At 36.9% G+C, this 13,519-nt stretch overlaps 1 protein-coding gene across 3 annotated transcripts in view; it reads right to left on the bottom strand.

Moving 5' to 3' along the window:
* Nucleotides 1-10,113, bottom strand: part of sev (receptor protein-tyrosine kinase sevenless) — a 343,357-nt gene extending 333,244 nt beyond the window's left edge. For all 3 annotated transcript variants that reach the window (XM_081730952.1, XM_081730963.1, XM_081730953.1), the window contains exon 1: nucleotides 9,815-10,113. In XM_081730952.1, the coding sequence (XP_081587078.1) occupies nucleotides 9,815-9,931 (117 nt within the window). In that variant the 5' untranslated portion in view covers nucleotides 9,932-10,113. The remainder of the gene's footprint in view (nucleotides 1-9,814) is intronic.
* Between the last annotated feature and the right edge of the window lie 3,406 nt (nucleotides 10,114-13,519).

The raw sequence follows: 13,519 nt of genomic DNA, 5'->3' as shown, positions 1-13,519 counted from the left end.
ATGTTCAAAATTCAGTATAATACTGTACACTGTTTGCGTGTTTAAATTTACTTAGTTCCTTTTTCTATTACGTGCATTGAGAATTGGTGGTGTTGTTGCGGAAACAGTGTAGCTTTATTTCACAATAGTCCCTGTTCAGTGACGTCTCATGACAAAATGCTTCGGTAGTTCACAGTCGTTAGAAAATTCTATTCCAGAATTCTTTCAGTATTCTAAATAAAATAAAAAACTATTTAAAAAATCAATGAACGTAATCATACATATATATTTACATATAATAAAAAGTACCCATTCATAAACAATTATTTCATTCATATATGAAATCACTTCTGCTGTTCTTCTGGGCAATCAACTTGTCAATAACTATTCTGAAGTTTAGCTTTTACGGGCCTTATGCAGAGTCGTTTTTACGTATGATTAGGGTCACACAAGGCTTGAGTACTGCAGGAAACATATGTTAGTCGAACTCTTTATTATGGCACTAAACACGCGTCAGAACGACTTTGCATAAGGCCCTACATTTTTTCTCTCTCTCTGTTGATACTATAGCTAATGTACTGAGACTATTTTGAGCTACGATACTCCTTTAAATGCTTTCATAATCTTTAATATGGTAAAAACAACTTCCAGTTTCTGAAGTCAGCGTCGGATTATTTACTATGATTGTCACGAATTTTGTTGTATGTCATTCTTTTTCTACGGACTCCCTTCAATTTCACGACAATATACTAAATTGAATCTCCATTAGACTGCAAACGTCTGCTATCCCGCATATTTGAATTGCCATTGCCATGTATACTGTTTTGTGAACTGTTAACAGTATACACGAAACATGTAATGTATCAAATTATTATGATAGTTGCTGAGGCACCTTTAATTACGAACGCTTTGTCCAAGTACTTTTTCATTGTTGTCTCAAGACACTTTATGACTTTATTTTGTATTTACGTTCTCTGTTAGAGATTAGGCTATATAAGACGAGACTCTAAAATGGAAATTACTGTAATGTGTTTGATGCTTTCCCACTTGGAATTGAACTCGAGGCCAGTCCACCGAAGACATAAACTAGTCACTATATAAATGAGGATGACCCGACACTTCATGAAGTAAACTAAACCACGGAAAACACCAGAGCTACTAGAATCTTTGGATTCCTAAGGGAGACACACAGCATATTCAAACACCCCCAAAATCTGATACTATCAATCAAAAGTGAACGAATGTGACTTCTTTTTCTACAAAATTATTATGAGACTTATCCGAACGAATCGTGATAGAATATTTGACGCACTTACCAGGCACGCATTCAGAAAATTTTGTTGGATAAGTCCAAAGTTTGGAGGGTCCAATACTATAAGACACTTACATCTATATACAATTGATCCAATCATTCTAGAGCCGAGAAATGGTATCTAATTGTTAAATTTCGCCAACTATATTCTAAGAAAAAAATATAGAATTAGATTTTTCTAAAGAAAAGGAAGACTACAGATGAAATGTAACATCAAATCTTCAGGCTACATCACTCATTTCTCTACTAAACAATTCTAGTTTTATTATGAAAGTGTACAAGAGAATATCGAGCTAAGAAGTTTTGAAAGGGGACCCGTACCCGACAGATTGCAGTTCATTCTTTGATTTTGTTTAAAGCTACACATTACGGGAAATTAGTCAACAGCTGTCAACGCTGCTCGTTCAAATCTTGACTTGAACGTCTGGAGAGACCGCAGTTCCTCCCTTCGCCTGCCCATATTTCCCTTCTGTACTACACACAGAGCAGTCTATCACGCTCGTTGCTCTGTTGTGAACGTGGTGTGATGGTGGAATGCATATACAATGCATATGGAATGCAAAGGAGTAAAGCAAGCGAAGAATAGAAACGAAACTACTATATAATAATATTCTAAATATTATTAAATACCTTAAGGAGCAACAAACAGTGCACGGTATTTGGTGGTTCACGTGCTCTTGCGAACTGCATAAGGCAACGCCACTTTCCCAGTTTCAAAAAGTGAAATTTTCCAACATCTCGCCTTCTTATGTCTGACAGCATAATCAATTGACTACTAATGGATAGATTTGATTTAGAAAGATATTGCAAGCATTTTATCCGATCACTCAAATTTCGGAATAATTAAACCCTCTGAGCCTAAGTAAATCATAAACTATTGAATTTGTACTTTAAAGGGTATGCTAACTTAATTTTGAAATAACCATATTTCACCTCAATTATAACTAATTTTGCGTTTTTTTTTTTTTTTTTTCAATTGAAACTTTCTCGCTACGATACTTCCGTCGTCAGAAGCAACAAGACCATTATGGAGCTACTGTACCTTTGATTTATATATTTTTAGCAGGGGGGGACAACTCTACCTCGTAAATCATTTCTTCCTTATATGATTTTATGTTTTCGGCACTTAATTGTTACTTTTGTCAAATTTGAAAAACCAACAGCGACAGAAAAAAAAAAGCATAACATTTCTAGAGCTTACACGAAATAAAATTAGTTTTTTTAAAAAAAAAAAATGGATTTAGTGACTTCACAAACACCCTCTGGTGACAAGAATAAAGTTTAGTCCATTAATAATATCAGAATTTCGCGACTTTTGAATTTTTAGGATATTTTGAGAAAAAGTTAGTTGTAAAAGGCGGGAGCTTATGAAAACTATGGGCGGCCCTGTCTTTCAGGCAACGTCTAAAATGATTCTGGCAAGCTATCTATATATCTATACTGTGTGCACGACATGGCTAACCTACAGAGTATTATTATTATTATTATTATTATTATTATTATTATTATTATTATCAGTGATGATTTCAGGGGTGTTGCAGGTGGGATACCTTTCCGGCAGTGTTTCTTCCAGGCATGATTTTGGGGGCACTGCCCCCCGGAGGAGGCCAAAATAATACGTCTATAATATAATAATGAATAGAATAGTACCAGCATTGTCCCCAAATGCTAAGTTTGCTCTCCCCGGAACAATTTTTCTGGAAGAACGACTGCCTTCCGGAGCTACGAATTTCTCCTCGGAGCATTTCTTCGATCAAGCTCAACCTGTATTGTCCTATTTTCCCAATACTACTTTCAAGCCACCTGCCAAGCTCACTGTGACAGGGTTAATGTCGGGGCCGTTTCTCGTGGAATATGGTATACAAAACTGTTCCTCTTTTTTTCTTCTTCGATATCTAACAAACATTTTGAACAACTCGCATTGTATCGCAATAAAAAGGTAACCGAACCGGAACTAACAAAATGTAAACAAAGTAACAACAATATAAATAGTAGTAATGTGTTGGTTGCTATATGTATAGAGAATGCACTGAAGAGTTTCTGAACATTGATTTGATTTTTATATAGTGGAAACTATTGGAAATGAAATATCCTCTACTTTGATATTCTATGAAAAGGAAACGGATATTTTGAAAGGTACAACTGAATAAATGTCCTCGTTTGATTATTCACATATAAATCGTGTGTGGAAGAACTAGACAATTAATAATAATAATAATAATAATAATAATAATAATAATAATAATATCGCCATCCCAGATTTACATAGAAAATATGTTTGATAATCTCTCAGCAAATATTTTTTACCATGATTTTGTTAAGACTCGAGAATTTGCTCTACACGGTGTATGTCTGTCTTTTTTACCACGGGCGTCTCTGGCGCGGGAGACGAGGAGACCGCGTCCCCCCAATATTTTGAAGTACAAAATAATAAGTAGGTTGTGAAACGATTATAATAGAGTTCAGTCTCAGGGGGGTCCGTGAAGGTAAGCAGAAAGGTAACAATTGAATCACTTTCTTTGATGTCCTCCCTTCCCATTTTACATGCCAGAGACACAGATGCTGTTTACACAGATGAATAATGAAAGTTGGCGACTAATTTCGAGTTTCATCTGCTTCTAACATTTCAATACCGGCTTGTACGCTTAGCTTCATACAATCTCTTACTAAATATCTTTAATACTTCATTTCTACATGCTTACGAACTTACATAAAATAATAATAATAAACTTGCTGCAAATGCCGTTATTTGCTTTAATAGCAACTGAAAATTAGTAAAAGCTTACTGTAAACGGAAATAGTGATAATAGAAATCAGGAGTGTTAATCTCCTGATGGTTTTTGACCTCAGTAAGTTCTTCTGACGCTTCATCCGAAAAGTAACACCTCTGAGTTTGATATTGATTAATTCTGTTCCTTTTATATAAATTTGTAGTCTACATAAGTATTTCAACTACTTTTTCTTGGTCTGTTCTAGCTAATGTAATGCTAGAGTTTTTGGTAGGTATATGCTCAACTGTTTTTAAAAATACATAGCGTATATACATTCGTACTCTCGTAAATTTAACGAGAGTATAGGATTAAGAATTAAGTTTATGGGCTTTCGGCATCTATGGGCATGTTAGCCCATCACATATGATGGATGACGTCTCTCGGCGATCACCTTGCCCGGGGAATTGGGGAAGAAAGTAAGCGGTCTGGGACAATATGTTACGTACTGTCCCAACATTTGCCTGATGCGATGAGGAAAAGCCAGGAAAACCTCATCCAGGATGACTACCCTGAAAAAGCTGATACACTGTTTCAACTGAGTGTTCCCAGCAAGAATAGAACCAAGGACTGCCTGCACCAAAGGCGATAGCGTTAGCGATTACGCTATGCGGGACCACCAGATCTATACGCTGGACTACAAAAAAATTACGTGCGTATACGCGGTCTACTCTCCCATACATACCTGCCTAGCCGTTGCAGCCAGTAAAGTTGCCAGAGCGCACCTTTGCTGGAAAGGGTCCTGGGTTCGATTACCAATTGAAATTTTTGAGCGCTTCACGGCGAGTTCGGATTCCACCTTAAACTGCTGGTTCATGTCACTGCCTCGATGTTGCAAAGAGACACTGAGCTCCGACCAATCAATCAATCGATCTCCTTTAGACTTTCCGCTGTAACGCTCCCCTCCTGTGGGAACCCGTACAAAGTTGAATAAAATCGAAGTTCGCGTATTTAACACGGTTATCACAAATGTGAATTGTTAAAGGCACTTAGGAGCATTTCCAAAGATTTCCTGGAAACCCATGCAACGTTCTGTGGAACCGAATACCCAAATTTTGCGTAGTGCGGTCCACGATAGGTCAATACTACAGTACTGAAGGGGTGCCTGGTCCGATGTCAGTTCATGTGAGCAGGGTTCTAGAACATTGGTCCGTATACAAATTGAGTCGGTGTAAAGAATGCAATCAACCTGGCTACTAACCTGCCTTCACTCCCTATCGCTCACTCGGTATTACTATGTGAATTGAATATTGAGCTTTGATAAAGCAAGGAACCAACCTGGTTACTAACCACTTTCACCTACATGTGCGAACCAGCATTCTAGAACTTTCCTGTCAGGCGAGTTTGTGGTATACAACATCGTGTCCATGGATTTTCTCGAAGTGCTTCAGTTTCCTCCCAAATTCTCATTCCACCAAATTTCTTCATAACAATTCACTTTCATTATTCATAAGGTAAAGGGAACAACGGGATGTTAAATCGAAGATTTAAATTATAAACAGGGTTCACTCTTTCAGGTCCCCTTTTAGCTACACCACCTGAGATGGTTTTGTTATGTCAGTGTACGGTAGTCTACAGCCCTCGACATTATCTGTAAATGAAACAATATATCTGATTAGGATTAGGAATTAGAATTAGAATTCTGGGCTTTCAGCATCTATGGGCCATGTTAGCCCTCGGCGATCACTCTATCCGAGGAAAGGGAAGTAAGTGGCCTGAGACCTGTACGTTAGGCACCATCCCGACATTTGCCTGGTGTGAATGAGGAAAACCTTGCTCAGGATGGCTGGCCCGAAAAAGCTTATACACTTTTTCGACCGAGTGGCCCACCAGGATTCGAACCCAGAACCGCTCGCACCAAAGGAGAGAGCGTTAGCGAGTAAGCCACAAATTTACATCTGAATAGGAGTCAGGAGGGGAGAGTAAAGAATACCGTGCTTCTCTTGTACTAAGCAGGCTTCTGACTCGAGTCTTTATAGACTTCATTCCAGAAAATTTTGTCCGAGAGGGCTACACTGGGACACTATTTACCAAAGTATGTGCTGCAAAAGCGACATGTAATCGCTATAAGCTCCAGGTGGGTGTTGGTCAATATCAAGGGGGCAAAAGCCCTCCTGAAAGAGTCGGGAACAAACACTGGTAATACCACTAATTTTATTTATGATTGATTCTAATTGCTTGAAGACATGTCCATGCTAGTTAATTCTTCCATCCCTTGTTTAACGGAAAGGAAAATTATCTTAAATTTTTGAAAGTATATCCATAAACTGATATATTCTAACATATTAGTACATAATATACTACGCAACTTCTTAAGTTGGATATGCGGTTTTTTCCCCACTATACGTGGCTAATAATGTTTTCTAGTGATTGTCATGAAAATACAAGAAAATTTTCAAATAGATAACCTGACACTATTTTGTGAACAAATTGGAAATAATACAGTGGATTCTTTTTAATTCGAAGACCAAGGGGACACAAGAAAACTTCGAATTATCCAGCAACATTCATTTTCACATATATAACGACAAACAAACCAAAGTACACTGTAAAAAATTTCGCCTTAAATTTACTGACCGATTACCGTCAACTCTCGCTGCCATCCGATTACCCTAAATTTTACGAACCACCGTTTTTTCATAAAAACGGCAGACCGTATATTTAGAAGCAAAATAATATTGACCGTATTTAGAAACAAATTTGGCACCGTATATTTTACGGTAATTTACCGTAAAATTTAGGGATCATTTTTTTAAAAAAAAGCACAGGTGTGTTATTACCGTACAAGATTTACGGTAATTATCACACCGATTCCGTATCTAGAGGTCCTTGCCAGTGCAGCGTGCCCTCTTGCTAGATCCAGTAAGAATTCTTGCTGGGCAATATATATTGACCCAAGTTTCATCGAATTGCTGGAACTGTATCAGTACACACACTAGCTAGCAATAATTTTTCCTGGATGGATGCAACTAGAGTGCACGCTGGTCCATTGAAAGACTACTTAACTAAAGAAAACACAAAAGTGAACGAAAGAAGCGTTGCAGCTACGACGTGCATAATACCCATAAGAATAAAAGTTGAAATTAATTGTTAGTTTCTAATATCGAACCCTTGTTCTGATATCATCTTGAACATACATTGCTTTTTCTTTTCAAAATTACCAATTTTGTCATGTATTGAACAAAACACCAGAAGAGGATTCGATATTACATACAAAAAAAAAAAAAAAAATCTTGAATTTTATAGCTGTTTTCGCACGCTTTGAAGATGTAGTTGGAACAAACATCCATGTCCTTTTAAGATATTCATAAATCGATATTCTGTTGCAGTGTTAAGACTAGCTTTATCGCATGTATTTTCGCTATGAGTACCAGTAGACTAATAGACCTCAAATATTCTAATCACCGATTCATTCGATTAGTCGCATTATTACGATTTCAGATAACCAAGCAGGCACCCGACAACATAACTTAGAATGACCAGAACTACGACTAAACAATTGTAAAACCATATGATTTCTCACAACACTGCCTCCAGTATTCAGTATCCGCTATCCCAAATTAATAAATACGTGTTTGCATAATTATGTAACAGTGGCATCAATGCTATTAAAAAAAAGTCACCAAACTTCCAGAGTATCGGACTTTTTCATATTTATTAAACGCTCAAATGTATTAACAAGACACCAGAACAGCTTATAGGTACTCAGAACAAAATTAAAGATAAAAACATTTACAGAAATATTTTTCAAATATAACAATTCATTTATTCAGAAAAACTAATGACAGCATGGGCGCCCGATGAAAACTTTCTAGGGGACTCATCTCCCTGGTTACTATATACTCTATTACATTTGATATTTTTTTTTATTTGTATTAAGAAATTTAATACGTTTTCATTAGCTAGGGGAGCGACCCCTGCCCCTCCTACGGGCACACATGAGTGACAGTATTCTTTTATTTCTGTAACATGAAAAATTCCAGTTGATGCAACACAATTTATGTAATGCTGTACTAAGTACGGTAAACTACGAAGCACTTTTTCTATTTTTTTTTTTTTTTTTAAGTATTTCAACGTTGTGATTCTAATTCTAGCTTCACCACCACTCGTAGTTGGCTACATTATCAAAAGACTTTAGTTTATACATCCAGCAGCTTCTTGGTTTCGAATCATTGCACTTTGGAGCGATCTGCTTGTCACGATAGCCAACTAAAGTTTTGTTTGTCACCGAACAAAGTTCAAATATTAACATGGTGCTTTCCCATACATTACCTTGCTTAATGTTGAATTTCCAGGATATCTTCAACACTAGTATTTATATATCACACCAGAAAACCACACACTAAATAAACAAACAAAAGAAAAAAACAACACAAAACAAAGCACAACATATCCGAACCTACGCGCCATCAATTCTCGCTTCGACCATGTGCTTTTTCTCTCCAATGCGCATGCCCGACACAAGCATCTGACAGGAAAACGGTCTCCTACCATTATTTTAGAAAAACGGTAAACCGTATATTTTTTATGGTAGGAGACACTTATTTTCACGGTTATTGGTTACAGTGTAGTGTGCATCAAAAACATATTCACATGGTGTAGACTTTACCTTTAAAGCAGCTTATTATTTGCGTGATCGAATACCGCAAACTAACAAACGACATTGACTCCACATAATTCAAACTACGTGTACAATGGAAAATATATTTACGTACAACACTACAACATACATTGAAGCCCAAACAATTAAATACCAGTAACAATTTAAATATTCTGTTCTCACTTTTAAGAAGTCGTAAACTTCATTTGCTTAAATTTGATTGTTTTTGTACCGTCAATAAATCTTGAATTTCATATATTGCGTGGAATACGATATTAATAACATTCGTCAATAAATCTTGAATTTCATATATTGCGTGGAATACGATATTAATAACATTTGGTTGAATTTATCAACAATTCATCTTAAATTTTCAACCAATTCTGAAATAAGATGAGATTGCCACATGTTCCCTATCTTGACTTCTTTCCCTACTCACCTTCATCTTTATCATTACATAGATTTTATATTCATCTTTTTTTTATTACTCTTCCCTATGGCTGCATCTGGATAACTGAAAACACGTTAAAACTGTATTTCTCTGTTTACATCTGTCCAACATTAAAAATTGTCAACTGTATTTACTTCGAATTGTCCAAAAACATAGGTTCAAAAGTTCGATTTATCCACGATTTTTTACTATTGTTTTCAATACAGTTTTCAAGGGGGATGAACTGTTCGAATTATCCAAGTTCGAATTAACGAGACTCCACTGTATTCCGACTTGAGCGGCAGTACATTCTAATATAGTTATAAGATCCCGGAAATAAACAATTGGTTCTTTTCCAATATAAAACCAATACATTCACAGGTAACAGCACGTCCTAGCAGGGAATAATTGTTTAATTTACTTAATGTTTTAAATAAATTTTCATACAACTTGTAAGGATTTTAGGAAGGCAAGTATTTCCGATTACATTCCTGTACACTACACAATTCAGTGTTGTCAAAATATAAGTGGGCTTAAGTCATGATAGGTCGCGTACAGTACGTAAACATATACAAGTACACTTTTTGCTTTTACGATATTGCATAAAAATAATAACAGGAAGACATTCCCCTTCCTTTCGCTTAAGAGGGAGGAGGATCCCCTCGTGTATTGTTTGCAGTGGTTCAGTAATCAACTAATAGTATAAACTGTCAGTTGGTACTCACCTGAAAGGGACACTGTTGTGCACACAAACTCTCAATATTCTGACTTTGGAGGCTTGTCACGGTTAGCACTCCGGCAAAGATTGTCACTAGCCACACGCGAAGAAGTACTGAGTTCATGTCTCGTTGTAGGACGTAAACAGTCCAGCGGGAGAGAAAAAAAAATATCAACTACCACACGTTCCCAGCGACCCGCATGGCTCACATTGAGGCACTCGACTGACTTTGGCCATACATAGACTGTCACTAACAGCCCAGCCGTGCCGCTTGGGTGTTGGGCGAAAGGGGAAATACAGAGGTCGCTAGTTGAACTATCTTACTGCATCGCTGACTTTCAACAGCAACGGTCATCAAAGACCCCTATGCTTACAACTGTTACTTCATCGGGAGTGCTAATTCCCGAATATTTAATAGAAAGGTTATTTGTTTACTAGTGTTCACTGCTATCTTTTCTTTTCTTTTTCTTTCTCTCTTTTTAACTGACACTTTTAGGAAGGAATTTCGTTTGCGTACAGTATTAGGAATCACTTTTTTTCTTCTTTTTAAGAACTTTCTTCCTTGAAAAAGTCAAATCATATAAAATTCCTTACACCGGCGTTTCTCAAACTGTGGTTCTCTTAGCGTACACGTTAGGTCCAACAAAGACAGAAAAATATATGATTCAAGTTGATTGCTTATTACACATCATACCTGAAATCTCAAACAGATTATATCATACATGTACGTACAGTACAAGTTTTATATTATTACAAATGAAGTACGGTAGTCGCTAACGCTTTCGCCTTCGGTGCGAGCGGTCCCGAGTTCGATTCTCGGTGGGGCCACTCGGTAGAAAAAGTGTAAACCGTTTTTTCAGGCCAGCCACCCTGAATGAGGTTTTCCTCATTCACACCAGGCAAATGCCGGGTGGTACCTAACTTATAGGCCCCAGGCCGCTTCCTTCCTTCCCCTATCCATTCTTTCTTCCCTTTCCCCGGATTGTGTGCTCGCCGAGGGACGTCATCCCTCAAATCGTAAAGGGTTAAATGGCCTTAGATGCCGAAAGCCCAGAAATCTGAATCCAAATTCAAATAAATGAAGTACGGACAATCATACAAAAATATATATATATTCATTTGATTATTTTTCTGTCCAAGATGGACATTTCATTGCTGTAATGGAACGAAATTAAATCTTCCAGTTAAACGTACCACGCTTGTACCCTTTGGGCTAAGAGACGGATGATTGAGGTAAATAAATGATTATGAAAAAATCAGTGGAATGAGAATGTGGGAGGAAAGAGCAGTACCCCGAGAAAACCCACGGACATAATGTCCATCACAAGATTACTTGACCGGGGATCGAACCAGGGACCTCACACACACAAGATGTAATCTTGCATTGCTGTTTAAACAGTATACACTAGTATAGGTATGTTTTTACTAAACGCAATGAATTGATTTAGTACTTTTTCATAAATTAGAAACCAGAAGTTTGCGTAGCATAATATTTCACACACATAGCAAGTCAAGGTATATCACAGTGCTGTCCAAACGGCGGCCCGCCACACTATTTTCCGCGGTCCACAGAATTCTCACGATTTACGATTGTTATTGCTGATGCTATTTTCATTTATTCATTCTTTTAATGTTTCCACTCTTCTTTCGAAATAAGGCATTCATTTAGTGCTTCTGTAGAACAGAAAGCGGCATCCATGACAATACGTTTCCCTTTTGTGAATTTGGTCGGAAAAGAGTGTCAATGTTTGGTAGTATTTACTTCTGTGAAAGTGCATTTTCTACCATCAAGATTGTGAAGAATCGTTTCACAAGCTGTCTTGTAGATTCTTCTTCTTTACATCTCCTTCGACTCGCAACAACAGAAATGGATGTAGATACCTCAGTCTTTTAAACGCTGCAAGTCACCCTCATTTGTCACACTGAATAGGTAGGCCTACGTAATATTTCAAATACATTTTTAATTTTTCTTTTGTATATTATTATTATTATTATTATTATTATTATTATTATTATTATTATTATTATTATTATTATTAGTAGTAGTAGTAGTAGTAGTAGTAGTAGTAGTAGTAATAGTAGTAGTAGTAATATTAGCTGCGACCCTCCACCTTACTATTAAAGACGGTTATGGCCCTCAGGCTCACTACAATTGGACACAACTGGTCTATCACAATTCTAAGTTTGATCTTGATCGGATAAGTTCCATATATGACTTTTTTTTTTCCTTTTGAAAATGCGCCTCAAAATTTGACTGTCTATAACTCGGGAAACAAAAGCCTCCATGACATAATATTTCGTACACTTCTACAGTATAGTCTACCACAATGCCAAGTTTGATCCTCATCCGATTAGATTAATATAGGGTTTTTTGTTAATAGCTTGGGAACCAAAAGTCTGCACAATATTATAAGATTTCACTCGCATATATAGCAGGTCAAGGTCTATCACAATGCCAAGTTTGATCCAGATCGAATGAATTCGCTGTATTTCTTCCTTCGAAAAAATATGACTCAAAATTTGACCGCTCTTACCTCAGTAACCAAAAGTCTCTACAACATAGGAGGATTTACTCACTTAGGTAGTAAGTTGAGGTCTATCACAATCAGGGTTTGCCCTAGGCAATGTGCTGTCCAGTGCATGGCATAATTTGCCGGCCCCTTTCTCCATAAATAACAAATCTTAAAAGCCACGATTGTAAGTATGCTACCTCATCATGAACAACAAAGGGAAGGGAAAGAGCACTCGAACTCAGAAAGGCCTGAACACTACAAATACAGTCTCGTTCTGTCTTTTTTCCTTTAAATAATAATCTATTATATTAGTGAAATCAGTGGCGTATTTAGGGGTGGCTATCGGTCCCCCCTCCCGAAATAAATTTGTTATATGCAAAACTTCATAAAAATACATGAGGGCCCACATGAGCTTTGGGGAGGCCCGGGCCCCCTCGGCCCCCCAGGATCGGCGCCCTTGCATATAGTGTGCTTGGTTTTTCAGCAAAAATGGACAAAAATTTAATAAAAGATATACCAATTCTAATAACTTATATAGATGTATTATTATAAAATATTCTTGATAATCTTGCATTATTTAATATATAGGCCTATGTGTGTGTGTTTATTTTCTTTTAAGAAAATGTCTGTGAGTCTGCTACGTACGCTGCCTGCTTGCCTGATATCAATACATGGCGCTAGCGTGCAGGCAATTTGCACATTTAAACTATTGTGCTGACCCCCACTTAGAGTTGCAAAAAATGTTTTTTCTGTCGGTTTTTTTAGATAAACAATGCGCTATTTTTTCACGTTTTTAGATTATTTTTTCAGTCCAATAATTCCTTGGCTTGCTTGCAAATAGCGCTTAAGCTTTAGCCTAAAAAGTATTTGAAGGGTGTTTGGACGGTGCAGGCACGTAGCCAAGGGGTGGGTCCGGGGGGTCCGGATCCCCCCCCCCTTCGAGACCAGAAATAAAAAGAATTAAGGAAAGATGAAACAAAAAGAAACAAGAAATAGGAAGAATCAGCGTTAAAAATAAAAAAAAAGCTAAAAATAAAAATAATTTTTCATCATCGCTTCTCAGCAGTATCAAACATGTTATTTCGGAAACAGTTTTCCACTGATCCTTTAACTTGTCATTTGGAACAGACAGTAGTTGACGGAATAATGAAAAAAAAAAAAGTTATGTAGAAAGCAAGTTCTGTTACCATTTAATTCAA

This window comes from Thermobia domestica, chromosome 1, assembly GCF_964235325.1.
Source record: "Thermobia domestica chromosome 1, izTheDome1.hap1.1, whole genome shotgun sequence".
In the NCBI taxonomy this organism is placed as follows: Eukaryota; Metazoa; Arthropoda; class Insecta; order Zygentoma; family Lepismatidae; genus Thermobia; species Thermobia domestica.
Note: the sequence above shows the minus strand (reverse complement) of the source record. Positions and strands in the feature narration are given on the sequence as shown.